This window comes from Fusarium phalaenopsidis, assembly GCF_050370095.1.
Source record: "Fusarium phalaenopsidis strain FUZ10S chromosome Unknown contig_32372, whole genome shotgun sequence".
In the NCBI taxonomy this organism is placed as follows: Eukaryota; Fungi; Ascomycota; class Sordariomycetes; order Hypocreales; family Nectriaceae; genus Fusarium; species Fusarium phalaenopsidis.
Window position 1 is genome coordinate 300,963 of NW_028145383.1, and position 27,643 is coordinate 328,605.

The 27,643-nt window shown below is 50.2% G+C and overlaps 9 protein-coding genes across 9 annotated transcripts; 4 read left to right on the top strand and 5 right to left on the bottom strand.

The window, feature by feature from the left end:
- Positions 1 to 1,585: 1,585 nt before the first annotated feature.
- Positions 1,586 to 2,512, bottom strand: LRP88_14595 (uncharacterized protein; the record flags this gene model as incomplete). The annotated part of the gene is made up of 1 exon (XM_083250934.1): positions 1,586 to 2,512. One exon carries the CDS (start codon positions 2,510 to 2,512, stop codon positions 1,586 to 1,588), a length of 927 nt encoding a protein of 308 aa, XP_083093334.1.
- Positions 2,513 to 4,872: 2,360 nt separating this feature from the next.
- On the bottom strand, positions 4,873 to 7,540 carry LRP88_14596 (glycoside hydrolase family 95 protein; the record flags this gene model as incomplete). Its single annotated transcript, XM_083250935.1, has 5 exons — positions 4,873 to 5,855; positions 5,912 to 6,997; positions 7,072 to 7,156; positions 7,226 to 7,308; positions 7,378 to 7,540. 5 exons carry the CDS (start codon positions 7,538 to 7,540, stop codon positions 4,873 to 4,875), a joined length of 2,400 nt encoding a protein of 799 aa, XP_083093335.1.
- A 992-nt stretch (positions 7,541 to 8,532) lies between these two features.
- LRP88_14597 (uncharacterized protein) lies at positions 8,533 to 10,090 on the top strand (the record flags this gene model as incomplete). Its single annotated transcript, XM_083250936.1, has 4 exons — positions 8,533 to 8,765; positions 8,819 to 9,036; positions 9,089 to 9,313; positions 9,375 to 10,090. 4 exons carry the CDS (start codon positions 8,533 to 8,535, stop codon positions 10,088 to 10,090), a joined length of 1,392 nt encoding a protein of 463 aa, XP_083093336.1.
- A 261-nt stretch (positions 10,091 to 10,351) lies between these two features.
- Positions 10,352 to 11,836, bottom strand: LRP88_14598 (aspartic peptidase domain-containing protein; the record flags this gene model as incomplete). The annotated part of the gene is made up of 4 exons (XM_083250937.1): positions 10,352 to 10,494; positions 10,555 to 10,755; positions 11,142 to 11,537; positions 11,587 to 11,836. 4 exons carry the CDS (start codon positions 11,834 to 11,836, stop codon positions 10,352 to 10,354), a joined length of 990 nt encoding a protein of 329 aa, XP_083093337.1.
- A 3,187-nt stretch (positions 11,837 to 15,023) lies between these two features.
- On the top strand, positions 15,024 to 16,670 carry LRP88_14599 (uncharacterized protein; the record flags this gene model as incomplete). Its single annotated transcript, XM_083250938.1, has 1 exon — positions 15,024 to 16,670. The coding sequence occupies one exon, from the start codon at positions 15,024 to 15,026 to the stop codon at positions 16,668 to 16,670; it is 1,647 nt and encodes a 548-aa protein (XP_083093338.1).
- A 1,556-nt stretch (positions 16,671 to 18,226) lies between these two features.
- LRP88_14600 (uncharacterized protein) lies at positions 18,227 to 18,608 on the top strand (the record flags this gene model as incomplete). Its single annotated transcript, XM_083250939.1, has 2 exons — positions 18,227 to 18,434; positions 18,520 to 18,608. 2 exons carry the CDS (start codon positions 18,227 to 18,229, stop codon positions 18,606 to 18,608), a joined length of 297 nt encoding a protein of 98 aa, XP_083093339.1.
- A 1,695-nt stretch (positions 18,609 to 20,303) lies between these two features.
- Positions 20,304 to 21,293, bottom strand: LRP88_14601 (chaperonin 10-like protein; the record flags this gene model as incomplete). Its single annotated transcript, XM_083250940.1, has 1 exon — positions 20,304 to 21,293. One exon carries the CDS (start codon positions 21,291 to 21,293, stop codon positions 20,304 to 20,306), a length of 990 nt encoding a protein of 329 aa, XP_083093340.1.
- Positions 21,294 to 21,997: 704 nt separating this feature from the next.
- LRP88_14602 (Alpha/Beta hydrolase protein) lies at positions 21,998 to 22,864 on the top strand (the record flags this gene model as incomplete). The annotated part of the gene is made up of 1 exon (XM_083250941.1): positions 21,998 to 22,864. One exon carries the CDS (start codon positions 21,998 to 22,000, stop codon positions 22,862 to 22,864), a length of 867 nt encoding a protein of 288 aa, XP_083093341.1.
- A 3,325-nt stretch (positions 22,865 to 26,189) lies between these two features.
- On the bottom strand, positions 26,190 to 27,596 carry LRP88_14603 (uncharacterized protein; the record flags this gene model as incomplete). Its single annotated transcript, XM_083250942.1, has 1 exon — positions 26,190 to 27,596. The coding sequence occupies one exon, from the start codon at positions 27,594 to 27,596 to the stop codon at positions 26,190 to 26,192; it is 1,407 nt and encodes a 468-aa protein (XP_083093342.1).
- Positions 27,597 to 27,643: the final 47 nt, after the last annotated feature.

The window sequence follows — 27,643 nt, forward strand, 5'->3', positions numbered from 1 at the left end:
CATGATACGTTGAGGAAGCGATACTTACTGGAGAAGGCTTTGGCCGCTCTCGGGGACATCAATGACCCCGGGTGAGTAGTCCAGGACATGAGATGAATCCTAGAAGTCTAGATTACTATGTAGCCCAAACCTGAGGTAGAACACTGCCGCCGCATTGTGATCATTCCTCTTGACAAAAGTGAAAATTTTGTTCCGAAAAGCTATTGAAAGCGTGCTCAGCGCTATTTTTTGCTCTTGATTGCAATCTCTGGGCCCTTTCTGTGATGTAGGTGTTTCTTTAGCTTCATTCCTTAATCATTCACTCTCATTTTCCTACAACACCCGCAGCGTCTTGGTTTCACATTTCTGAACTTGATGGACACTGGGCCTGAGAACAATTGACGGCAATTTACAAAGGAAAGGCGACTGGTTTTGGAATTGATGCTTTACCGGATCTATTCATTCCATCAAATGGTGCAAGTCACGTCAAACCTCGTAAGGAAGATAGAGATTGACTCAGTTCATGCGCAGTCAGCAAAGTAACAACAGAACAGGAGGATGAAAGCTTCAACATGATGAAGCTTGAGAGAGAAGCAATCATCTCAATAACGCATACGGACTGCTCTCAGAGCTACACACCCCGATATTGACTCTTGTCAAGCGATGGTCTCTCTTGGGGCTGATGATGGTGACGATGATAATGGAGGCCATTGAATGGACGCGTCTTATCAATCCGTCCATCGCGTCGCGTGTCGAAGCGAAGTGGAACGTGTCGCGTTTATGACGCGTCGTGTCCCATACTCCATGCCAAAGTCAACGGATCCGGTATGAACTGCGGGTCCTCAAACATCGATTCTTGTTTGTATTGGCTGACTGAAAGAGAAGCCAGCCTAGAGCGGGTAGCTCATAACGCAGAGCCAGTCAAGAGGCGCAGAGTAGGCTTTGAGGGATCCACAGTTCCGACCAGATTTGCTTCATTGATATGGGAACTGTCCAAGCTTTCAAGTTCCTCACTACAGGGTAACCACGGCAGGCTTTGCTTGGTTGGTGAATTTATACATGAAGAATAGGAAACCATTCAAGTCAAACATAGAATTCTTGATAGTGAGTAAAACTCCTTGGAAAAAGAAGAAGAAGAAAGCGGTATTAAACTGTTAACAATGGATGATTTTCGTGGTAATATTAAGGACGTAAAGTACCATCCTGTCAAGCGGACAGTTGCCCCTTATGAAACTTGCTTGCTGACAACACCCCGCCGAATCTCATCATACCTGGTGACATAAAGAGGGGAGGAATCAGAAAAGGGCACGATAAATTTTCGCGAAATGAATCAACAATTAATCGTTGGTATTGGCGGCTAATGGTCAGGAGGAATATGGCTCTTGTCAATCAACGACGAGGCGCAATAAGATGGACTAAAGTGCTTTTGGTCGTCTGAAGGCTTTGCGATTGCAGCATCACATAAGCACAGCATAAGTTGGGAAATTTGCATGCAAGGTCGCGTTTCATCTCCAGTTGTATTGCTATCTGGCCTATCCATGCCATGGCCTTTCATCAATGAAAGTCATTCCAATCTGTCGTGGCCTTCGTGGAGAAAGCATTACTCTTACTGTTTGGCTGGCAAACATTCCAACAAACGAACCTTGTCCCTCTGCACTGATGCTTGAAGTGGCGTAAAGGGAATGCCGTACTCTTCCTGGACCTTCTTAGCATGGGCGGGCGTCCAGCTCAGATCCTTGATGTTTGAGAAAAGCTGGAATTTCTGGCCAAAGACGCTGGCACCCAGCTTCTCCAATTCCTGCGTGGTACGTTTGACCACACGGACCTCTCTGCCACTGACGTTTGCAAGGACATCCCTTACTTCTTCGAATGTAAGGAGCTCATTGCCAAGGTCAATCTCGTGTCCCGCAAATCTTGCAGGATCTTGCAGAGCGGCCGCTGCGTATTTTCCGAGGTCGTACGCATCCGTGTAAGGCACCCTCGCACCCTGGACGAGAAGGTCATCCAACTCTCCGTGAGTCGGGAGCCGAGGAAAGTTTCCCAGAGCACCTGGCATGAAAAAGTCGTGATGAAGAACTGCAGGTCGAAGGATGGTATACGCCTTGAATTTGCCGGAGCGTACAATGTCCTCGACCTCTGCTTTGGACGAAAAGTACCCATCCAGCTGGATTTTCTTGGTTTCGTCGTTGTCCCACACGTCTTTGTTTCCCGTGCAAAATGTGGTTGCTGCAACAATGTTCTCAACCCCGGCCTTTTCGCAGGCTTGGACGATAGTTTTGGCTTGGAGAGCCTCCAGGCCGGGGAAGGGGACAGTGTTGAGGAAAGCTCCCTGACAACCTTGGGCTGCTGCCAGTATCTCGTCCAAGTTCTTGCTCTCTCCTTGGAAGAGAGTAATACTTGGCTCTTTCAGGACTGATGGGACCTTTTGCAGATCGCGTACGACGGCATGGATCTTGGCGCCAGCTTCGAGGAGATGCCTGATGACCCACTGGCTTTGCTGGCCGGTTGCTTGCGTGATGAGGTAGGTAGTCATGGTGGATAGGGTTTGCGGATGAGAGAATGAGTTGATGGGAACTGTTAGGAAGAGAGAAGAATTGATGATGCAGTGGGGACTGTGTTTGATATCGTATACTCAGGTTGGCAGATAGGTTAGTTTATATACATGTTAAGGCAGCACGCAACTACGACTTGACTCAGATCAGTCATTGATTTATAATTCAATCTAAGCAAAGCCGCGTAGTCCGATCTCACAGCGATGCCAGAGAGACGGATCTCCTGGGAAGGCATGACGACGCAGTCCGTGAGCGAGTGAATCTCATTGCGTGAAGAGGCTCAAGTTGAGGCTTGGCCTCGGTCAAAGTTGTTTCCTGTGGGTCAAATGATGGAAGGCCAATCAAAGTTAGCCACTCATCGACCGTTGACTTCATATCTGTCCTCAAACGGGTTAGTGCTTACTCCAGGTTCCATGTTGCATTTATACACTCATCTCACCTCTCCCTCTCCACCAAGAGCAACTTTGACCGGTTGGGACTCATCAGTTGATCTCCGGTATTCCGACGCCTCCATTCTGGCTCCAAAATAATCACTTGACCGTCGCTACTATGAAACCTCGAAAGGGCTGCTGGAATTGCGCAGGTCAGTAGCAGCCATGCTGAAGACGTTTTTGCTCTAACCAGACTGCATTAGCGCGTAAGATTAGGTGCGATGGAGGCTTGCCCACGTGTGGCAAGTGTGCTCAATCCCAGATGCATTGTCAAGGATATGAGCCACGCCTTTCGTGGCCCAGGGACGATGACAATAGACGTGCAATGGTTGCAAACCCACTGGGCATACCGACAAATGAGTTGAGGGAAAGACCAAACACTCTCTTCTTGATCAACACGACCTTCAACGACATGGAACTATATGGTCATTGGACCTCGCGCATGTATCTCGATCGCTTGGTTAATTTCTCTCCAATTTTGCCGAACCGGCCTCAAATACAAGCAGAACATACGTGTCTGTTGCAATACTGTAAGTGGGATTATTTTAACCGATCCTGTTACGGCTGACTCTTGTTACAGTTCAAGACACAGCCTATCGCTCCCTCGTCACCTTTGGTGTAACGACTGGGCAGATCCGAGATGCCCTTATGACCATGACGATGGCACCAGACACCTCATCAGGCCTCGCCCTTCTTTACGCACTACTGGCCTACTCTTCGCTCCACAGTCAAGGGCCCAACAAGGAGGCCATGAAACTCAAAATACAGGCCCTTCAATTTTTGTCAGTCTCCCTAAACGAGGGACCGATGACGATGGCGAGAGCTGCCCAACACGTGGCTGCCTCTATGCTTCTTGGGGCTTTCGAGGTATTGACACTCCAAGAAAAAGTTAGCAGCAACCCCTAACTCGCGTTTATAGACCCTCCTCCCATCAGAAAGCTCGGGTGAGTGGCTGTGGCATATATGGGGAGCCATGGACACAATCCGTGCCGCTCAACTCGAGGATGTTTCACATGAAAGCGACACCCGGCATCTGCTTGACTGGGTCTACTACCATGGGGTACTTTCCAGATTCGCTGTGCATCATTGGCGCCATCAATCATTAATCCAGAGTCGTTCAAACACAAGAGGTGGCCCCCCTGATGATCAGTATTTACAACTATCGCCATACAGACCGGTATGTATACGTAAACGCATCTCTCTTTATAGTTCCCTCACTGAAGTCTCTACCAACAGACACTTCCTTCTCCCAACCCTACCTATGCCATATTAAGCCTGCTTTCCGAGGTATGCGAGACACTAGTTGATCCGCGAGACCCTCGAAGCCGCCATGAGGACTATATCCGCCGCCTCAAGGAACTAGAGAGCAGAATAGATACTGTCTCCATCACATCAACATCTGCGAAACTAAGTCATGACGCCACTTTTGCTGTTGAGTTATACCAAGTGGCAACGCGAATATATCTCGCGAGGGCTTCGCAAAGCCCTTGGGAACCACCGGCGAATCTGGATGCTCTGATAGAAGCGGGGTTCTCTGGGCCCAGCAAGATATGTACTTCTGGTTGTGAGCACTTCTTTCCTCTGTTGATTCTTGCCTGCGAAGCGCGGAGAGATGATCAAAGAGTAGCAATCCTCAACCTAGTGGAAAGGACTCAGAGGGATTCCCGTATCAGGACTGTCCGAGGGGTTATGGACGCCATCCAGTCTATTTGGGTGCAGCAGGACCTGCACGCTGACGGTGATATCTTGGTCAATTATCTCGATGTTATGAGCGCTGGTATCAGCTCAACTAGTACTATCCCGTCGTTTGCATAGGAGCAAATCATGTTCTCTTGTTCCATTCTTAATGAGGGAAGCTATAACAACCTGATGAACAACTCGAATTCAAATGGATACCAACCAAGTGCTCACTACTCATTTAACTCTTCACCAAGCACATTGACCAACTTGACATGCTTTCCAGTTTCATGCAAGGTTGCGTGGGTGACCTTTCCATCAGAGTCCCATTCGAAATCAACTGCACATCCGCCTCGCAACCTCAAGTTCTTAACATTGCCACCACCCCATCTGGGTGGAATGGCAGGGCCCAAGACTACCGTGCGTGTCTTGTCCTCGTTGACGTAGGAATTTGGGAGGTCAACCACGAGCATGCTCAACACTGCTCCACCCAAACCGAAATTCGCATCGATTTGAAAAGGCACTTTTTGGCCCTGGTACATATCAAGGCCATTGGGTGCGATGTTATTGTCGATGAGTAGTCGAAGTTCGTTGTATGCTTGGCTCGTGCTGTTGAGACGGGCCCAGCACGCAACGCGCCAGGCTTTGCCCCAACCAGTATCCTGGTCCTGCACTCCATTTCCACGGGCCTTGAGTGTGGCTTCTACAGCTGCCTGAACTGTTGAATTCCAGTAGCCACCCTGGAAAGACGAGATAGAATAACCTGGGTACCAGCCGACGAGGTGGGATAGATGCCGATGGGTGTTCTTTGTGTCCTGGCCAGCAGAATCCGGTAACTTCCATTCCTTGATGCCGCCCCACGACGTGTAATGAAGGCCCTTGTCGAGCTTTTTCAGCACAGCTTTCAGCTCTGATGTAAAATGCTGGTCACTCTCGCCGATATATGTGATTGAGTTCAAGGTAGCTTCAAGAACTTGATGGACCAGCTGCTGATAGTGGGCGCACCCGAATGATGTTGGACCATGTTCTGGGCTGTTGCAGGGATTCACGACCAATGTGCCGTCATGGTTGAAATTATCTTCTTGAAGCTGGGACATCCAGAATTGAGCGACTGATTTGAGGAAAGGGTAGCCTTCCTGGCGTAGCCAAGTGAGTGATCGGCCATACTCAAAGTTGTCCCACACATGTTGCATCATCCACGCCGCAGCGACTGGATCTAGAGGCTTGAAATCAATCATCAGTGTCAGATGGAATAGATCTGGCGCAACTCACAATTGGCCCATCCTGCTTCATTCTTCATACCTGTATGACCAAAGATGTTCATTTCATTGTGGACGACCCACCCAGGCGCATTGTAGAGAAGCTTGGCGGTCTCGGTTCCCCGAGGTACCCAAGTGTTTTTCATATAATTCCAAAGAGCAACCGAAGTCTTTCCAAGGCCGGTCTGGTCCGCTGCCCAGTAGTTCATTTGGATGTTGATGTTTGCATGGTAATCAGAGCTCCAGCTAGGGTTCATTTGCTCTGTCCATTTGCCCTGCAGGTTCGCCGGTAGCGAATTCTCGCGCGATGAGGCAATGAGCAGATATCGTGAATAGTCGAAAAGGAGACTCTCCAGATAAGGATCCCCTATGCCACTGCTGGAATAGCTCGAGATCAACACTGCTGTCTCCTGACCTGCTGACCTTTGAGCATCTGGAAGGGTCAAGGTGAAGGTTCCGAAAAGCGATTGGTAGTCTTCGATGTGCGCTTTCAGTAACTTGTCATAGCCCTGTTGTGCGCCTGAAGAAGTCAATCGCTGTACTTCTGCAGCTGGGTCATCTCCTTTGAAGCTATAACCATTTTCAGCATTGCCTTTGGTAGCGTCATAGTTGGTCCCTGCACTTATGATAACGTCTACCGTTTTGAAGCCGGGGGATCGGGCGATAGTCAAAGAGCCATTGGCTCCACACGAGACTCCGTCACCATCGCGATTGTCGACAAGTCTTGCAATGGCATCGTATATCATTCCTTCTGGGTCTTTCAGCCGAGTGATCCCCCTGAATCGAGTGTACGGATAGCGACAGCTCGAATTGGCCAGGCTGGATGAAACGGCCAAGTTTTCGAACTGAATGTTGATGCTTGGCAGGTCTTGCTTAGATGTTACACGGTAGACGCATGCACCGGCCGGATTGGAGCAAAACAGGGTTGTCGTATAATTGACGCTATTCACAAGGTACGTGGTGGTATGAACGCCGGTGGATAGGTCCAGAGATCGCGTGTAGTTCGTATAATCAGTAGCGTGGCCGATGGTTATACTGAGGTTGCCCAAGACACGATATGAGCCGTAGTTGCTGTTGCTGCCAAGGAGAGCCGAGACATCTGGAACATCTTGGTCAGAAAGAGGTTTTCACAACATCGGGGAGTGGGGAAATTGAGGTGGGAGCATGACTTACTCCCAGTTCCATGATCAAAAATATACTCGCGAATTCCGGGAAGAGCAGTTGACTTGTTGCTTGTTGGATTGCCTCCAGCGTAGGCCTAATGGTCCATCTGTCAGTATCTCAGACATTTCGAAGCTTTCGCCACCATGCAGCCATGTTACCATACCGAGTTTTCAAATGGGCCGCCAGACCATAAAGAGTCAACATTGAAAACAATCTTTTCGTGACCAGGCTCTCCGAAGTGCGTGCCTGCCCGAGGTCACGTTAGTCAGTTTTCAGAGTTTTGGAAGCAATCACTTGTCGAACGAGGGAGTATACCTGCGAGGATCCCATTACCAACTGGATAGCCGGACTTGAGGATGTAATTGTCGTCGACCCCATAAGTTCCCGGTGATGAAGACCAAATGGACCTCGCATCAACCCCCCAAAAAAGAGGGACTAAGCTCACGGCTCCCCAGAACGAGGATGCTAGATTCTTCATGGTTGTGACAAAGTAATGACGAAAGAAGTTAATGTGATCAGTCATGGAGTCTACAGGTCCTCCTAGCTCAAGGAGCTTTATACGAAAACATGTTTGTTAATCGTTTCCTAACCAAGTCAATGCCTCTTGAGACCCATCCCATCGCGCCACGGATAAATTAAGAGGAAGATGGTGTGCGGAGATACGAGGGGAATCTCGTCGATCAATCCAATTGATTCTCCCGTGTCGGCTTCGTTAATTTAAAAATGTCCTATTAGCCGACGCCTCTTTCTTTAATTTTAGTGAGACTTCGATACAAACGCTCGCAGAAATGCTCGAGCTCAGGATTGTAAATCTCATCTAATCTCTTATACTATTTCTCTTTATGCTGACATTCTTGAAAAGACCAATGCCATGCAGACAAGAAAATAAAAAGTTGACTCGAGGCTATTAGATACAAAACTTAAATATTAGATATCTTGCTTCAGAGGTATTATTTCTCCCCTCCGTTAACTTGTCTCTCAAAGTATTCCTTCCCAGCGCGTCATCGCGAAGTAGATGAGATTATGCAGGGGACGGTTGATTAGAATCGGCCGATTTTCCCCAGACTACCCGCCCCCGTCCCCAAAAGCCAAGGAGAGAAACGCGGGGTAAGCCAAGCTATTGTCTTCTGGGTAAGGTCGTGTCAGGTAAGAGCGTCATGAAAACAACCCACCCCGAGTCAGCCACTTCCAAGTTGTCCCGTGCAGGGGTAAATAAACCGTCGGGTGTTTTCACTCTGAATTTCTCCAAGGGGGGGAAATTGCCCTGTTGGACAGAATATCCCGTTCTTCCCCATGGGTTTCCCCATGGGGTCTGTATCCCCCCTAATCGATGTGTGGAGGGCAACACGACAAGGTCAACTATAAGAACACCAGATCTCTGATCTCAGGTCATGCTACTCATTCCAAGCATCCGTCATTACCATACAATTTGTTCCAACAACGCAAAAAAGTCATCTCTGCCTGAACAACATGGGCGTAAAGGCCTTTCTCAAGAGGCGCTCTCTCAAGGTCTCTGATGACCGCGTTACCAAGGCGGCAGATCTCACCACGCGCCAGTCAATCTGGCCCATCGCACTCGTCACGACGCTTTTCTTTCTCTGGGGCTTTAGCTATGGCCTCTTGGATACATTGAACAAGCATTTTCAAGTCACTCTCAATATTACTCGAGCACGATCCGCTGGTCTACAGGCCGCTTACTTCGGGTGAGTTGAGCTGCATTTCTGTATACTTTACATGTTCTTACCATAATACAAAGTGCCTACCCACTGGCGTCACTCGGACACGCGGCGTGGATCTTGCGACACTACTCATACAAGGCCGTGTTTATCTGGGGACTCTGCCTTTACGCCGTCGGTGCTTTGATCGCGATTCCTTGCATCAAGGCAAAATCCTTCGCCGGTTTTTGTATGGCAATCTTTATCATCGGTAATGGCTTGGGCTCTCTCGAAACCGCGGCCAATCCCTACATCACTGGTAAGACCAAGTCACCAATGCATGCGGCTCTTTATGTCCTGACTGGCCATAGTTTGCGGCCCCCCAAAGTTCGCAGAAGTACGGATCAACTTGTCTCAGGCGTTCAACGGCATTGGCACAGTCGTTGCACCCGTCCTAGGCTCCTACGTCCTGTTCAACTTTGATGACCAGGCGGCCCTGGCTAACGTGCAATGGGTTTACCTATCCATTGCCGCCTTTGTGCTCCTGCTTGCCATCTTGTTTCTCTTCTCGAATATTCCTGAGATCACTGATGCCGGTGAGTGACAAGTGCCTGTCCTTCGACTCGGAATGGAGGCTAAAACTGCTTTGTATTCAAGATATGGCGCATCAAGCACAAGAGACACATTCCAGCGCACATGAGAAGCCTTTTGTGAAACAGTACAGACTGTTCCACGCCGCCTTCGCACAGTTCTGCTACTGCGGTGCCCAGGTGGCTATTGCAAGCATGTTCATCAACTACGCAACCGAGACGCGAAGCAACACAAGCGACTCTACAGGTTCGAAGTTTTTCGCCGGGGCGCAAGCCGCATTCACCGTGGGCCGTTTCCTTGGCGTTTTGCTTATGAAATATGTAAAGCCGCGGCAGGTATTCCTTGCATTTTTAACCATGTGCATTGTGTTTCTTGCACCTGCTGTTGCGGAGCATGGCAATGTTGGCATCTCGTTGCTCTACTGTGTGCTATTCTTCGAATCAATCTGCTTCCCGACCATTGTTGCCCTTGGTATGAGGGGTCTAGGTCGACACACAAAGCGCGGCAGTGGCTTTATTGTGGGAGCAGTCATTGGCGGAGCTTGCGTTCCTCCACTGACAGGCGTGGCGGCGGATCATCTTGGCACGGGTAAGAGCATGGTCGTTCCCTTGGCTTTCTTCGTGGTTGCTTGGTCCTACCCACTCTGTGTCAACTTTGTGGATAGGTATAGAAAGGTAGCCGATTCTTTCGAAACTACACCTCATGAGTCTCATATGCAGGTCGACATGGAGAAGATCAAGGAGCAAGAGCACGAAGAGACGGTTGAGAAGTCTGAGGTCTGATGGGAAGTTGCAATACTGGCCTACTCTTTTACTATTGGTGCCTTGACTTGGCAGAGGAAAGAGGAGCTTTGAATTTCCGAGTCATTCGCGCTTGCAAACTCCATACTTATTCGATTTTGCTAGCAAATACACTAGGATGCTGATATCTAAAGTGACAACGTGCTTGCTTGTGTGGGTAGGACCGGCATTTCTTGCGCGCGTGTTCTTGTTCTCACCAGCTTAATTGGTTGAAACATTGGCCAACATCCACACCTTTACCGTCTAGCAGCCGTATAGATCGGAAGGTATGGCATTGCGCCCTTTACCAAACGCCACGAGGTGCTCAGGACACTTGGCTGGCTGAGCCAAGGCAACAACTTTGTTATCATAATCAAAAGCAAGATACGCACTCCGAATAAAAGGTACTGACAGTTTTACAAGTTAGCAAAGTAGCAATACTCTGAGGCCAAGTTTGAGCTACTTACGACCCAAGACGAGCTGTCCCTTCCATGTCACTAATACTCCTACCCAGCACATACCACTGTCATCTTTGATTTCAGTGATGATCTCGTGGTAAGGAACCTTGATAGTGACATCTCCAAAGGTAAAGTCCCAACTTCCAGGTTCCCGGCGCTTAGAACAGGGAACAAAGTACGCATCGTTGCCGTCGTTGACGGCACCCATATCTTTCAAAAGCGGGTCCACGAATGAATGTCGAAGCCTCAAGTATTGGTTTCCTGTGTCTAGAAGAAAAACGGAGTCGTTTCTCTGGATCTTGTAAGAATGTTTGCCTTGAGAAGACTTCTGGGCCAAGCCTGTTAGGGCGATCGAGGGCCTTCAAGCTTAAGTGAGCATGCCGTCCTGATCAAGTTTTGAGAGTGTGCAGGATTCAAAGGGGATAGACTTACCCAAATGTGCCAAGCTCGTCCTTCACAAGTGGGCGTTTGACGAGCCTGCCTCGAAAGCCTCCGGTGTTTGCACCACCCCAAATTAAAACGCCTGGTTCTCAATGTTAACACCAGTTGCGTCGAATTTATTCCCTGTGATTAAGATAGAAGAGGAAAAATCGTACCGTGATCATCATCATAGCCTCCTGTGTGAAGAGTAAAAGTGCGGCTTGCAATTGCTCCTTTAGCCGCTAAGCTGTCAAGAACTGTGTTATACGGCTTGCCAGCACGGTAGCCGAACCTTAGATTAGGTCCCAGACCTATCAAACCCGCAGCATCAGCAGGTCCGACATCTGGAGAGCTGAGGCCGAAGTGTTGGTGAGGAATAGTGACCCCAGCGATGCTAAACACATCTTGATGAATTGCAAGGGCAATGGTGTCGTTGCTGGGAGGAATTGTCGTTGGGTCACCGTAGCTGACTTTGGCGGTGCCGAGCGCACGACTGAGTGTCTTTGATTGCTTGGTTTTGAAGTACAAGTCCTTGCATGACGGGTCTTCGTTGGGGCAGCCAGTTGTAAACCCTAAACAAGTGAGTGATCCTTTCGTTCATCCTGAGAGTGGATGACCTACAGGTATCTGACTGAGACAAGTCCAATGCTAGGGTGAGATCTTGGGGTGGAGTGCCGACTCTGGCCCAGAGGGTGTAGCTTTGCGAGGAAGGATCATCATTATGGTTCGTGATAACCTGCTTTATGGGACGAACACCTCTTGGCTCAAGCGGGGCATGGTTGTAGGAGTGTAGTGATTTCCCAACACTAGGAACTGCGAGGATGGTCACGAAGATGGTAGACAGAGCTAGAATGATAGCAATTGCTCTCATCTTGTTTAGCAAAAAGAGAAAGTGGATGAGTTACAGCCTTGCGTGCCATCTTCTGAAGAGTGGCTTTAAGGACATGATATAGGACTGATTGCTAGGGAGGTATGGGGCATAGCCTGCAAGGCATGGACTAGACCATTCAAGCCTCTGCTAACAACAAAGCCCTTCCTCGAATGTGCCGAACGCCAACCAGGGTTTTTAAAATTACATGCTCGTATAGACTGACCTGTCCTCGGAAGTCTTATTAACCTACCGAGCTAGATTAAACTCTAATCAAGAGCTCCATGCGAGCATACCCGCGGACTCCGTATTCCGGACGATCCCGAACTTACCTTGTCTAACTTTTATGGCCCCTTCAAACCATAAAAGAAAGCCACATCAACTGCCGTAGAGATTACGAGGCCTTTGCTACCCTTGGATGATAACACTGCCGAACCTGTGGCCCAAGCGTCAAGGAAGAATGGGTACGCGGATCCTTCCAAATGAGACACTGAACAGAACGGAATTCCCATCGTTGTGGCCGGTTAAGTTCCGATTAACGTACTCCCCTATTACTATCTGGTTCAAGCAATATGCTTTCTTACACCAGCCTAAGACTTTCATGCCTTAGCATCTTTCTTAAAAATTAATGTCGGTAGAAGATAGTGCACCCCCTCCTGTAGATAGGTGCCGCTGGGTCGAGAAGCTGCGGAGCATTGGGCTCTCCATAGCCCCCCAAGATCAGAACATGGCCTCGTCTAATCACCATATTATCGCTTCGATCATCCTGGTTCAAAAAGCTAACGTCATACGCCTAATGAGTAAAGTTTAGTCTAGAGTCATTAGGAGCTCGTACTCACTTCTTGAAATAAAGATTGGGCGCAGATGTCGAACTAGTCTCCATACACACGGGTGCTCTAGAGCCAATGCTGATGCCGATGCCTGCTTGTAGATGGATTGACGAGAGAGGCAGTAGAACTACTAGAGCATGTAGTGGCGGTTCAGGAGAAGACATTGACTGAGAATCACCTATTAGCACTGGCGTCACAGAACAACCTTGCAAGGGCATACCAAGCCAACACTCAGATCGACGAAGCAGTAGAAATACTCGAGCATGACCGTTCGAGGATGCGAATGAAATAAAGATAGAATAACAGGTAGGGTATATCCTTCTCGTTGGCAGGCCGCTATATTTCTTAATACCAAATATCTACTTCTCATGCTAGTCATATGCTATTTGGCAATCGTAGCAGTACAAAAGCCTCGACCGGGGTCGCTCTTGTTAAGCCTCGTCAGAAGGATGAATTCAAGACCTCTGAATGGACCATACTTGAAACCTCAACCTAAGACAGGGGACATGACATGCCAAGAAGGAGTTGCATGATGTTGTCATGCTGAGCCAAGTATAGATATACCTCTTGACCGACCAATATGCGGGATTGAGAGACAGCCACCTCATAAATGCAGCTCGTATTCAGCTCAAATCACGCGTTGGCAGTAGCAACAAAAGTTCCTGTTGGCTGCGAGTCGTATGTATGCGAGAAGACTCAATCCTCAGAACTGGTTCAATCCTGTGCAGAGGTTCTGAGAGGGAATAAATAAGCCCTCGTCTCACAGCATCATCCCTATTCTTGCAAAGCATCTCCAAGCCAGTTTCAACCATGACCAAAAGCGAAGCTACTTTAGCTTACTTCCCGAGTCACAGTCGTCCTTCTTGGACTCATCGCTAGAAGCAGCGCCAGGGCAATTGACACCCGATCGTCTAGTATCTGCTCTACTGAAATACCGTCTTCGGCTGTTGTGATCTCTGACTGGGGCCCGCTTTATAAAGAAGGCGTCAAGTTTCCGGACGCCGCTCTTATCTACAAGTAGGGAGACTGGATCATCGAGGTTGACAACATGATCGTTCTTGCCTTTGAAGGCTCGCTGGCTTATGAAATCACAGACATGGACCCAAAGGCTGCCGAAGAAGACCTAGACTGCGGTCTGGGTTGAGGAGGAAGATAGCAGGGGAAGCTTGTGAAGCGATGCAGTGATTCTCGCTGCTTCGCCTCGTCTCTATGCCGAACGTACACTGGGTGCCACGTCTGCAGGATCTATAACGACACCACTGGATTTGGATACTGTATCTAGCGGACAATGGAGGAGACACTCGATCCATCCAGGAGAAACTTCCTTTCTTACAGTTATGATTTTCGTTGGACCTTGGTTATTATGGTGCTCACCTATATTGTGGCCGATAATTTTTCTTGAAGACGTCATTGATACCAACAATAAACTACATCCATCAGGATCAATAAACCAGTGGGTATCGGCCGGCATCCAGTGTCAGTACATGGATGGGCATGATGGTGCCAGTAGCGGCTGAGGAGTGTGTTATTTACAGCTGCTCGTCTCTTTATGTGGTCAGTGCAGAAACTTGGTGCAACTGACTATCGATCATGCCATGCCACCCTCAAGGCCCAGCCCGCCCTGTTCTACCACAAATGGTATTGGGAGTACGTTGGTTGAGCCAAGCGTTGAGCACATCCCAAGCCTTGCCGTCTCTTTGGTTACGGTCCAAACCGATCTTGGATCTTGGGGTTTCGCTTGCAAGCTCCATGGCAATCCCCTCCTGTACTGCGTTTGGTTAGTTCTTCTGAACTAACGATGAAAATGGGGACTAGCTCGCAATTCCAGCACCGACCGACAGCAGCGACAATTGGCCGACCAAGTTCCACGAATGGTGGCTAGACCTTCCTGGGTAATTGCCCGGGTCCACTCCATCGTTGGGCTCTGATACCCTGGACATGATTGGTTCCTCGTCGGCCCGAGTACACTTAGCTACATAGGGTAAATAGCCGTTGAGGTGAAGAATGAAGCTCCTGACCAACCTACCATGGTCTCTTTGGGTTCGACAAAACATGGGGTTGCGGGGATAGAGTTGGCGGAACCCCAGCTTGCAGCTATACTGTTGAGTACTTAGATGATCGAATGATGGGGCTCAAGTTTTGGACTGGGCGGATTCACGCCACATTCCGGCTAGTTACCCCTTCCATCTAACAAGAAAGTGGGTTGTTGTGATGCCTTCCCCGGTAGTCCGTTGGCGCACTATTAAAGAGGGCTTTCCCAGCCAAGTCAGGGCGACTCCAACCCGGCATCCTCGCATCAATCCCCTTTCTATACATGCTCCTACCTCTTTATAGCTACGTTCAACTCATTTCTGTCAACCATGACCTCCTCTCTTGAACCAGTCACCTCGGCAAAAGCGGACGTCGACACCGTGGAATCCCTTGCCGTGGATCCAGTCGATCAAAACAACTTTGTTCAGACGATCCAAGATGCCCAGGTTGCCACCAGCAAGGAACACTCCATGTCCGTCTGGAGAGGCATCAAGCTATATCCAAAGGCAATTGGGTGGTCTGTTTTGCTGTCAACGGCCATTATCATGGAAGGCTACGATGTTGTTCTGATGAGCTCTTTCTATGCTATGGAGCCCTTCAACAAAAAATATGGTCAACTACAACCGGACGGATCTTACTCGCTCACAGCTGCTTGGCAGGCTGGCCTGTCTAATGCTATGAACGTCGGTCAGATCCTGGGCTTATTCATGACGGGGTTTATATCCGAGCGCCTCGGTTATCGAAAGACAATGATGTCGGCCCTTGCTGCGGTGACAAGCTTCATTTTTGTTCTCTTCTTTGCTCCCAACCTCCCTGCTCTTTGCGCCGGCGAGATCCTGATGGGAATCCCGCTGGGTGTCTTTCAGACCTTGACTGTCACGTACGCCTCAGAAGTCTGCCCTGTGGTGCTGCGTTGCTATCTCACCACCTACGTCAATCTCTGCTGGGTCATGGGCCAGCTCATCGCTTCCGGAGTTCTTCGCGGCCTCGTCAGCAGGTCGGATGAATGGGCCTATCGCATCCCATTTGCCATTCAATGGATGTGGCCAGTTCCCATTATGGTTGGCGTTTTCTTCGCTCCCGAAAGCCCCTGGTGGCTTGTCCGGCAAGGGCGTGAGAAAGATGCCGTGGCTGCTCTGAAACGCTTGACGAGCAAGGCCGACATCGACTTTAACCCTGACGAGACTGTGGCCATGATGATTCATACGAACGAACTCGAGAAGGAAATTGAACAAGGCACCACCTATTTCGACTGCTTCAAAGGCGTCGACCTTCGTCGTACTGAGGTGGTCTGTTTCACTTGGGCTGCCCAGAACCTCTGCGGTGCAGGTATCATGGGATACTCAACCTACTTCTATACCCAAGCCGGCTTGGCCACAGAGAACGCCTTCAACATGTCTCTAGGCCAGTATGCTCTAGGCTTCTTCGGTACCCTATTCTCTTGGTACCTTATGACCCATCTCGGACGACGTACCCTCTATGTTGGAGGCTTGGCTATTCTGTTCGTCATCCTCTTGGCTATCGGGTTCACTTCGCTGGCCGGGAACCACAGCATCGCTGCTTCATGGGCTACAGGTTCATTGTTGCTCGTATATACCTTCTTCTACGATTCGACTGTAGGACCTGTGTGCTACTCACTTGTCTCGGAGCTCTCATCAACCCGTTTGCGAGCCAAGACTATTGTCCTGGCTCGAAACCTTTACAACATTTTCAGCATTGTCAACGGAGTCATCATTCCGTACATGCTTAATCCCACAGCGTGGAACTGGCGTGGGAAGGCTGGTTTCTTTTGGGCGGGCCTGTGCTTCCTCTGCGTTGCCTGGGCCTATTTTCGCCTCCCAGAGCCCAAGGACCGTACTTATGGAGAACTCGACATTTTGTTCCAACAGGGCGTCAGCGCTAGGAAGTTCAAGGAAACATCAGTGGACCCCTTTGAACATGGCACGCACGAGAAGAAGGAAAGATCCGATGAGTGAGCGCAAGTGTTGAGAAGCCAGGAGGGGGGCCTATTGACGAACCTGGGAGCGATGGATTGTGTGAATTAAATGACCATCATATCATAACTCGAACTGTCAATTGAAATTTTTGTGCATGATCTTTGCTGCAGCAGATGGAGACGGTGATCACCTCATGTAGACGGAAAGGGGGCGGAATGACTCCGGGGATCTGCCTCAGCAGCTGGTGCATACCACGGATACAGCCGGGCGGTCTGAATCCGCTTAAAAGTAACATGCACTTAGTCAAAGGGCTGGGAGAGGCCAGGGGGCGGGGTGCAACACGCACAGCACCAACTCGTTCGGCCCATCTTACCCCACAAGTCGAAGAAGCGGGGGACGGCCATTTACCGAATCGAGCATAGTCACCAGTGTGAACCAGGATATAACACCAGGTCCAAAGCCATCTCATTTGTCACGAGATTGCGGGGGAAGTATAGCCCAGTTCTAGACTCATGGTCGGACCGACTCAGCTGTTCAGCTGCCCTTGGTCTAGGTCTGAAAACCTGCCACTGCAAAAACCTCTCGAGTCTATCTTCCAAACTTTGCGATATCGCTCGTGCTGTGGACAAAGCCAAGTGTCCCGCTTCTTGACCCATTGCACGACCTCGCAACATCTCGAGCAGCCTTCATTTGCCGCGAATCGACGGTTAGGTTAAAGGCGGAGAAGACGTGTTCTTGGCCACCACGACGCGAACACGAACTTTATGATCTCCCTCAAGCTGTACCATCCAAGACTTGGCTCCTCGCTGCAGCCAGCCCCCGGTGCAGCATGTGACCAATGTCGACGCAAGAAAGCAAGGTGTAACCGCAAACAGCCCTGCGAAGCCTGCAGGAGGAGTCTGGAAACCTGTTCGTACTCAGTCCCCAAGACGAGAGGACGAAGGCCAAGGGCTCGCCCCAACTACGACAAAGATGAGCCAGCAAAGACAACAGTTCCTGGACCAATCAATCTACCTGGAAACTCTCAACAGGGTGGTGACGACTCGGACGCGAGATCCACAACAACAAGTCCCAGTCCACCTCAGCAGAGCGATACATCGCAAAGTCCTTGCGAGACTGATCTGTTGTGGAGTGCACCCAGCCCTGCCAGTCCGAGGCGGCAGTACACTCCGAAGGGATATATGAATGACGAGATCTTTGTCGAAAAGAATCCTCAATTTAATGAACCAGATGCAGGACTTTGGACAAGTCACGCTGCTACGTCCACTGGTCATGAGCCTTCACCATTCGTCCTTCAATATCCAAATTTCGTTCCCTACGTACGCATCTACCTCGAACGATTATATTCAGTCTTTCCCGTTGTCGATCGGGAATTCTTGTTGTCTCTGTTCAACCCGGAGAGGCAAGACGCTCACATACCTGTATGGCTATACGCGTTCCTTTCGGCACTCTCAGCTGCAGTCATCGTCCAGCTTAATGTCACAGATCTCAAGGCTTCAAACATGGGAATGCCGATCGAAAATGGCCATGACCATAGGACTTTTGCCCGTGAGTCGATACCGGGTTTTTCGCCACAGCTCTTCATCTCCCAATGTATGCAAGCCCGGCAGCAGCACGCCTTTATTGAAGAAGCCGACGAATGGACCATTCTCACTTCATTCTTCTTGTTTGTGGCGCACGACAACCTGATTCAGCCCAAGTCAGCTTCGTATTACCTTCGAGAGGCTATTGGATTTGTGGAGGCTCTGCGGCTAGGGGAGCCGGAGTCATACATGGGCCTTGATGCAGACACGGAACAGCGACGTAAGCGGCTCTTCTGGATCCTCTTTGTCACTGAGAGGTAGGTCAGACACTTGAGTGACCCGTGGAATGACTTGACAGTTTGCAGAGCATATGCTGTCCAACACCGACGAAGAGCCATCCTCAGGCCGACGATCGATCCTCCTCGCATATTCGAATGTCGAGATCCAAGACTAGCATACGGTTTTGCGTCCCTGGTAAAGGTGTTTGCTACGATTGATGAACCTTTTATCAAGGCAAGGATGAACGAACAGGACAGCGGCGATGTCGATCTATCGCCGCTTGCCAACCAGTCCATTGCAAGGCTTCTCGATCACAGTACAATAGGAGAAGTACTCTCGATGTCGGAGATAGACGAGACACAGCGCCTGGATATCACGGTAACCCAGCATTGGATTCGTATACTTGCTTGCCAAATGCGAATGACATCTTCTCTGCGACCTGATTCTTCCAAAACTCAACATGCTGGTAGTCTTGGATCATATATCCAACCGGTCCTCGAAACATCGAAAAGCTTGCTTAGGCTCATTTCTACCGCCACGCCGGCATCACTGGAATGTCACGGTCTTGGAATGGTATGCAGTGCATAATCAGCACCCCAGAGTCTCTCCCCGTTAAAGACACTTGCTGATTGCATTTCAATCCTGCAGGAGCGTAAAATAGCCGATACTGCGAACTGTCTTTGTGACGTAATCGCAAATGCCGATGTTGAAGACTTTGCCGGATTCTTCACTGCACCGGAGTATCTCCATAGTTTCATGATGTTTTTATCTGATTTCCGTAACCGCGAGTCGCAATGTCTTCAGCCTCTGGCCCAAAGGGCGACCATCATCTTGGCTGCTAGGCTTGACCCTATGAACTCTCTAGGGGCCTGGGGGGAGGAGGCGGACCCGCCACGACGCAGAGGCTCAGGTGTTTGTCGGGTCATAGGTGAAGTAAGAGATACTATTTCGGACGCATGATATTGTTGAGATAGTGCATTAGTTTTCTTGGAGGGTCACCGCAATACAAAGCTGTGAGAGAACTCTCAGTCAGACCTGAAGACGCAACCAACAGAAAAGACAGCTGACTTATGACTGTAAGCCTCCACTACTTCTACAATGAGTTCATCTGTGTCTGTGTCTAAGGAGGTGTATTTGGAAGTATTGCTTCATCTTGGCTTCGCTTGGGGAAGAATAGCTTGATGTTGTTTATAGTTCCCCCTTAGGTTAATGCCCATCATTTGTGGTCTGTAGTGTACCTTGGAGGCTATAGTTGATCAGAAGAGAACGCATACCTAGCAGTGAAGCATCCCGCTTAGTTATTGCTAAAGAGATACTATGAGCTGTCACGATACGCATTATTCCGTGCTCATGCTTTAGTGAGTTGGGATTCCAATCGTAGAGACTAAGCTTCAGCCAGTAATATGCGCAAACGTGAGCCACGGTTGAGCTGATCCTCCTCTGCTATTGACCTATGGGAGCATTGGATCGAACTACCGCCTCTAGGGCTGAAAGTCGTTCACTCCATGTCAGCATGTGTCAGTCATAGGCCTTAACCCTAGCCTTACAAAAGGTAAGTTTGTCTACATGTAATCAGTCTCGCCCCGACTGCCCCGTTCCAAGACTCCCAATACTCATGGCCCATTCACAATATAGCCCCCACCGCCACAAACGTGCCACGGCCGAGAACTATGTACCAGGACGATACTGCATTTAGTCAATCTGCATGCGGCAGGAGTCGGGGGTAACAAATGGCAAGAAGATAATGTAACAAGTATAAAGTACTATTCATCATCTGGTCCCCTTCTTAGTCCAAAAAATGTCCAAAGCCGCTCCTTGTAGCCCGGCTCATGTTAAACTAATACACCTCACCTTCTTAAGCACCCCTCCACTATTGCCCCATCTCATTAAGCTTAGACGGATCAGTGTATAGACGTCCGACCACGTTGCCCTGCGTGAGGCGCTGTATGCCCTCCGGCAGCTTATCGAATGGGATCTCCTCCATAAGCGGCGTAAACTGCTTCTCCGCAATCATTTGAAGCGTCTCGGCAACCTCCTTGGCGGAAGAACCAACCGACCCGACGAGTCGAACGCCGAAACCTACCAGCTGATGGGCATCGATGGTAGACTCCTTGCTTGATAGACCGACAAGGACAACTTTGCCTTCAGGCTTGACGGCCTTTATGGCGGCAGCCGTTGTGCTTCCCGTGCCCACAAAGTCGAACACAACGTCAAACTTGACGCCCTGAAGGTCATCAAAGGTTCTCCCACAGACAACTGCGCCCGACTGCAGGGCCGTAGCAAACTTCCGTCGGTCAATGTCGAACCCGTGCACCTTGGCACCAAGCCGGGCTGCGATCTGGATGGCGGACATACCCAGGCCGCCGAGACCGACCACCGCAACCTTGGATGACGCGGAAACCTGGCCCTCAGTAACCACAGCGTGGTAGGCCGTCGCTATCGCGTCCGTGGCCACGGCGGCCTCAGCGAACGTGACAGCGTCGGGGATAAGAAGCGTCTTCTCCTCACGGAGCGCTGCAAACTGCGCGAACCCGCCGTCGCAGCCAAGGCCGGCCGCGTTGATCACGTCACCGATGGCGATGGGATGCTTGTTTGTGATGACGGCCACGACGCGGTCTCCAGTCTTGAACTTGGTGACCTTGGACCCTGTAGAGACAACCACGCCCGCGATCTCGTGGCCCAGGGTGATGGGTCGCTTCCAGAAAAAGGTCTCGTCCAAGCCGGTGATGATGTTGAGGTCGGTATGGCAGAGGCCGCTGGCCTTGACCTCGACCAGGACTTGATCTGGCTCGGGAACAGGTACAGGGACTTTGGTATACTCTAAGCCCTTAGACGGCTTGGAGAAGCGATACGCATTCATGAGTTGGGTCATCTCGCCGTGATAAAAGTGGTTTATTTGCGTGGTAATGGGATAACTGGATGGAAGACAGAGACAATGCCAGAGACTTGAGAAAAGGAGAGGTGCGACGGCTGCACATGAGAGGGGGCAAGGAAGGGGGCGCGATCAACATCATTTGTAGTCTATCTATCCCGACGGCCTTCTTCATCTCCAACTACGAAGCAAACAACATCACCACCCGTTCATAACGCCTGCCTCGGCTGCCTCGGCAGAGTGCTAGGCGTGACGCCATCGGGACAACTTCATCCGCTTCGGGCTCCGTATGTTTGCGGGGTATCGGAGAAATTTCTAAAAACCCCATACTGGTCTATCTACTAACGAGGATTAGCTACCCCATGTTCCTAGCCTGGGGCCCGGGGCAACCAGGGTAGTACCATATACTGCCGAACAACGAGGGGAAACCATCATGTAACTACTCCTGATCACAAATGAGTCGGTGGGGATATTATCAAGCATTCCGCTTGTCTTCCCGACACTGGGTTGAGAATACTAATCATCTAGACGACTGGCGTGGCCCGTGGCAGATGCTAGCAGTGAGTCTAAACTAACCCGTCTATAAAGCGCAAGGACACAAACCACCAACCTGTGTTTTTTCCCAAGACTCCTTCTCCCAGACCAACTTCGTCTTCTATCCTTCAGAACCACCATCTTTGTCCATCATCAACATGTCTACCATCCAGACAGTCAAGACCCAGTACACGTCCGTCGAGGGCATCAAGGTCGCCTATCGCCACTTCGGAAAGCCAAGTGCTGTTCCGCTGCTCTTCGCGAACCACCTGCGTGGATCCATGGACACGCTGGACCCCCTCCTCTTCAATAATATTGCCAAGAATCGAGAAGTCCTCATCTTCGATAACTTTGGTATCGGCCACAGCGATGGCGAAGTCCCCCAGACTATTGCCCGCATGGCCGAGATTGCCGCCAAGTTCCTGGCTGCCATCAAGGTCGACAAAGCCGACGTCATGGGCTTCTCAATGGGAGGCGGTGTGGCCCAGGTCCTCGCCTGGGACTATCCGCACCTGGTTCGCAAGCTGATCCTCGCCGGTACCCAGTCTGCTATCGGTGAAGGTGTCGTCCTACCACCGCGGGACGTGCTAGAGAGTGCGGGAGCCGACAGTGACCAGCCCCCTACTAAGAAGGATATGCTTTACCTCTTCTTCTACCCCTCCGATACTAGTTTGGCGCTTGGCCAGAAATGGTGGGACCGGATTCACGAGCGCAATGTTGAAGGAGAAGAGCGCAGAGGGTACCTTACCGGGCAGGGAGCGCAGTCGCAACTGTCGGCCATCTTCTCCCAAACCATCGACGAGAAGAACTTTGAGCGCCTCAAGGATATCAAGGCGCCAACGTTGGTAACCAACGGGCACGACGATATCATGTCCCCGACGCCTAATAGCTTTGTCCTCCAGCAACAGATTGCCAACGCCCACCTGATTATATATCCCGACGCAGGCCATGGCCATCTGTTCCAGGTGCCTGAGCTATATGCCCAGCACCTTGAGCTATTCCTCGGAGATCCCCAGGCGGCCTGAGTTACTAAGGAAGAGTGGGGCTTATAGAAAGTAGTTAGGAAGAGTTATTAAAATGCGACTTATTAATACTAGATGCATTTGAGTGGCGGCTCGAGCCAGTACAATTTGATGCACCCAACTGCCCCAACTGCCTGGGGGTTATCTTTTGGCGTATTTTAGCTCAAACTTGGCTAGGTGCCAAAAACCGTAGAACTCGTTCCATGCTTCGTCCTCTACCCGGCCGCTTGTCTGGCTACTTTTTAGCACAAATTTAGGTTAATAATATTGCAGAACTACGTTGTTAATATGTCAGAGGCAAAGCAGTGTGTTGGAAGAAGGGAACTGTTGAATAAGAGGAGCAATTGCGATGTATTCTCGAAAACGAGCTTCTGCCTCCCTTTGCACCCAACATCATCAACCTCGGATAGCACGCGCCATGTACACCAAGCTTCGTAACGACCGCCAGATTCGGCTCATAACTTTGAAAGCTGGCCAAGCTAGTGATTCGATCAGTTGCAGTTTGCGGCGCGTGAATCTCAGCATGTCGCTCAAATTCGAAGCTCTCTCTTACGAGTGGAAACAAGCCCATGGCTTGACCAGTATCACATGTAACGGTAGTCCTCGGCCCGTCACAGCTAATCTCGAATTGGCACTGCGGGCCTTGCGACTCTCCTCGAGCCCTAGAGTCCTCTGGGTGGATGCGGTGTGCATCAATCAGGAAGACCCAGAGGAGAAAGCGAAGCAAATTCCAATTATGCGCGAGATTTATGCGTCGGCCACTGCTGTTCTAACATGGCTTGGCCCTGACTTTCCTGGGGCTAAAGAAGCGTTTGATATTCTTCCATATCTTAGCTTGGTGGGGTTCGAACGCCACCCAACCGGAAAACCAGACACGGAGAAACTCGAGGACATTATGGCGACCAACCTCACTAAGCGTCCGAAGCATGGGTCTATCATTCAAGGGCAAGGAGATTACCTGTTCTTCACTCATGACAGAGATTCCGTCATGTGGCGCACTATCCGACGGCATCCGGAGCTTGATGACGACGTCCTTTTTAGATTCCATGATGAAAAGGCTTGGAACGCTATTGACCAACTATTTTTCAACACTTACTTCGAGCGTTCTTGGATCATTCAGGAAGTCGCTGTCGCCGAGATGGTTTACGTTTTGTGTGGATCATACGTTCTTCCTTGGGATATTTTCCGGATGGCCTACGAAGGCAGGTCAAAGTTGTTATTTCAACGCTTCAGAAGCCCTCTTGCAGACGAATTCCCGTGTCTCGTTCCCTGCGTTAGAGATGCTCGATTGCGATACCGAAACAGCGATGAGACTAGATGTCAGGATTTGGCTACCGTCTTAACCAGTTTCAGTTATTCGAAGCAAACGGATCCTCGGGACATGGTCTATGCCGCGCTGGGACTCATTACACTCCAGTCGCCATGTGCAGACATCGTGCCGGACTACAACAAGTCGACAGAAGACGTTTTCTACGAAGCAAGTTGCCAAATCATCCGATCACGGAAGGATCTTTACTTGTGGTCATGCAAGACCTTGATGAATCGAAGGTCTATGCCCCCTTTTTCCTCTTGGGTATTGGAATGGACGATGAAGCCTTGCGAAGAAGCTCTTGAATTTGCTAGCCCCCCTTTCAGCCAATCTCTACCTGGAAATCCCTTCTTGCATGATCGCAGCTTATTCGTCGACGGTCATTTGTTTGATGTGGTCGACGCAACCTTCTCCTTCGATCATGATCTCGGGGAGTTTAAGCTTGTCTGGGAACTTGATCAGTGGCTTAGAAAACACGGGAAAAGTATTTTTGGAGCATACTCCGCTGGCTTATTGGACAGCTCTATGACTCCTACTCCTTCGCAAGGTACCACGGTCGAAGCGAGTCAACTTTTGCGAGACAATGCAGATATCCCAGTTTGTGTTGCGGAAGTTTTCCGTAACATAAAACCTGACAATCAATATCCTCTTCCCTACAGGATGTTGAATATCGAAGCAATGTGGTCGACCCTTACGGCTATATTCAAAAGGCGTATTAAGCGGCCCAAGCCGCCTGGATATCGACTTTCCTCGCCTTATTATACATCTACCCTCAGCTTGTACGGGCACGAGACCCCATAGGCCATCGACTGCCTCATTCTTTCAATTCCTGGATCGTGGCAGCCATTCTACTCCTGGCCCAAGGGGCGCAAACCAAGCTACTCCAAGAGATCTTTTCCAACCACTTTAAGATGAATGACTCGTTTCACGGCATACGAGACAGCTTTTTCGTGACAAACAAGGGGTATTTTGGTCGTGCTCCGGCTGAGACTGTCAAGCGCGGCCAGGTTGTGGCTGTACTTGGAGGGGCGTATGTCCCTTACTTGTTGCAGAAACAGAACGACCACTATCATCTGATCAGTCATGCGTACGTGGAAGGAATTATGACGCTGAGTAGCTTACCTGTGAGCTGGAAAGTGGAGAGGATTAAGATTCGCTAGTTGAGACCCTCCCATTGTTCGCACTGATGTTTAGGAAAGTGATATCTTTCTTGGCCTCTTGATATCGCTTCAGTGACATGACAAGCAATCGTGGAAAGTGATTTCCCAAGATTCTCATCACCAGGGTTTTCTGATCTGGCCCCCTCCCCTAAAATCATCAGTCGGGCTGTGAATTGTATTGTACGTGTCTTCAGCATTCCGGACACATGGGTCCCGCATGTCACTCATCGCACCTATGTTTACTATCTGAGAGGGTTTGACTTTTGCCGTGGTGGTCAATGGATTCGCCCACATGTCTGCCATCATTTCTCGCAGCATAGTTTGCCAATGCTCTATCGCGGATCATGGACTGAAAGAAATGAACCAGACAGCCCGACCACCATTACTCCAATCCAACTGTTATCGACAATACATACTTCGAGCACGTTTACGCCTATGGATTCGGGGTCAGCACACTTATTCCATTCAATCTCGCCTTGCTCTCTGTTCAGGCCTTGATAGCAGTTGTTCGTTTGATGCTCATTTTGTTCAGTCGAAACTCATGGAACTGCTCTGCGTGGGGAGATTTTTGGCCAGTTGTTGGCGCTCGCTTTGCGGTCCAAGGCCCTGGAAGGTCTGAAAAATGTTGGAGCGGGGGTCAAGAGCTAGTATACTTAGAGATCCATGACTGTAGTAGAGTGGTTAGAATTAAAAACCAGTTAGAGATTGTAGTGGATGCATCTACGGCAATGTCACATGGGGTCAAGCCAATGCACTGAGATGATAATCCCTCAGGTTGGGGTAAAGTTGCCACGGATAAGGGGCTTTATGTTCTGGTCAATTTGAGCTGTAGTGTATCTTCTTCTCTTTATAATTCCAATCAGGCCTTAGAACTTCGTTTACGGTCACTCCGTCGATGCTTTTTGCTGCTTGTTGCCTTGGCCTCTTGTTGGACGTCGACTGGCCCTTTGGCTTCCTTAGCCTGATCATTCTTGGGCCTGGCCTTCTCGCCCTTGCTCTTAACCGGATCCTCCTTGCTGCTTTCCTCTTTGAGATCTTCTTTGAGATCCTCCTGCTCACTGACCACAGACTCCTCTTTGCCGGTCTCAACCTCCGGTACCGCAGGTTCCTTGGGCGGCGCCTCGATACCCCCAAGCACCCGAGGGATCTCTCTGCTCAGGCCTTTGTTCACCTGTGTTGTGGCAATGGTGCTGCATGCGCCACCTGCAGACAATGCCCCAACGAGTGCTAGGGGGGTGAGAAGAGGGAAAGCTACGCTGAGGGCGAAGGTACCGGCCAACGAGGCTGATATACCCCCGACAGCTGTTCCGACCGTAGCAGCCGTCTTCCATTCGCTCTCTTCGCGAGTGACGTTCTCCACATCTTTCAAGAGCAAGTTCCCCGGGTAGTCCTCAAGCGTCGGTAGGTTGAACCAGACGAAGTTGTGAGAACTGTGAGTCTCGCCGTGGATGGTGAGGGTTCCCAGGTCAGGAAACTCGAGTGCATTATCAATGAACATGGGTCGCCAGGTGGGTATCAGCAGGTGGAACATGGTTGTGTCTGAGCGTCTCCCCAAGTTTTGCCGGATAAACACCATCCAGGCGACGAGAGCATCCAGGTTATCAGAGAAGCCGAGGAAGTTGTCTGGAAGAGGCTTATCTTGAGCAAAGTCGCAGAAATCTGGATGCCACTCCGCATCAGGGTGGTAGAGGAAGTAGAGATGCCTCATGTCGTCTGAGAAAGCGGTTCTGCTCTGGCGGCACAGAAACTTGTGGACATGAGCTGAGAACTTGGCTGGGTTGCTCAAGCTTGTGCGTGCCTTGAGCTCTTCGGGAAGCTTGACGCCTGACTTTTCAATGTCTGCATCGTAGATGACATGGACGCCGTTTGTGTCGAGCTGGAGGGCCGTTATGAATTGTTGTAGGGGCTTTGACCAGTCGGCATTGCGAAAGACTCTGTTGACGGCCTTGACAGGAGTCTGCACAGTTAGAGGAGACTGGGTGGAAGACTCTTGGTTGGCGTTGAGCTCCTGCTCCTGCTCCTGCTCCTGGGAGCTGTTGCTGACTGAGGTGTCTCCCAACTCGGCCTCGCCGGGGTTGCTGACGGCCGCTGTGTCTTCCTCGGGGGTGGCAGAGTCGAACTGGGCTTCCTTTGCCTGTAAGAATGCGTTGAGATCGAGAGGAATCTCGATCAGCTGCCGCGATGTGTCGACACCTCTTTTCTGTCCCTCGCCACCACGCCTCTTGGCATTCGGGCTGCGGGGCTGTTTGCTCTCGACTGCGCCCATGGTGAGATGTGTGCGGCCGCTTGAACGACGCTCATAGACTGATGGAT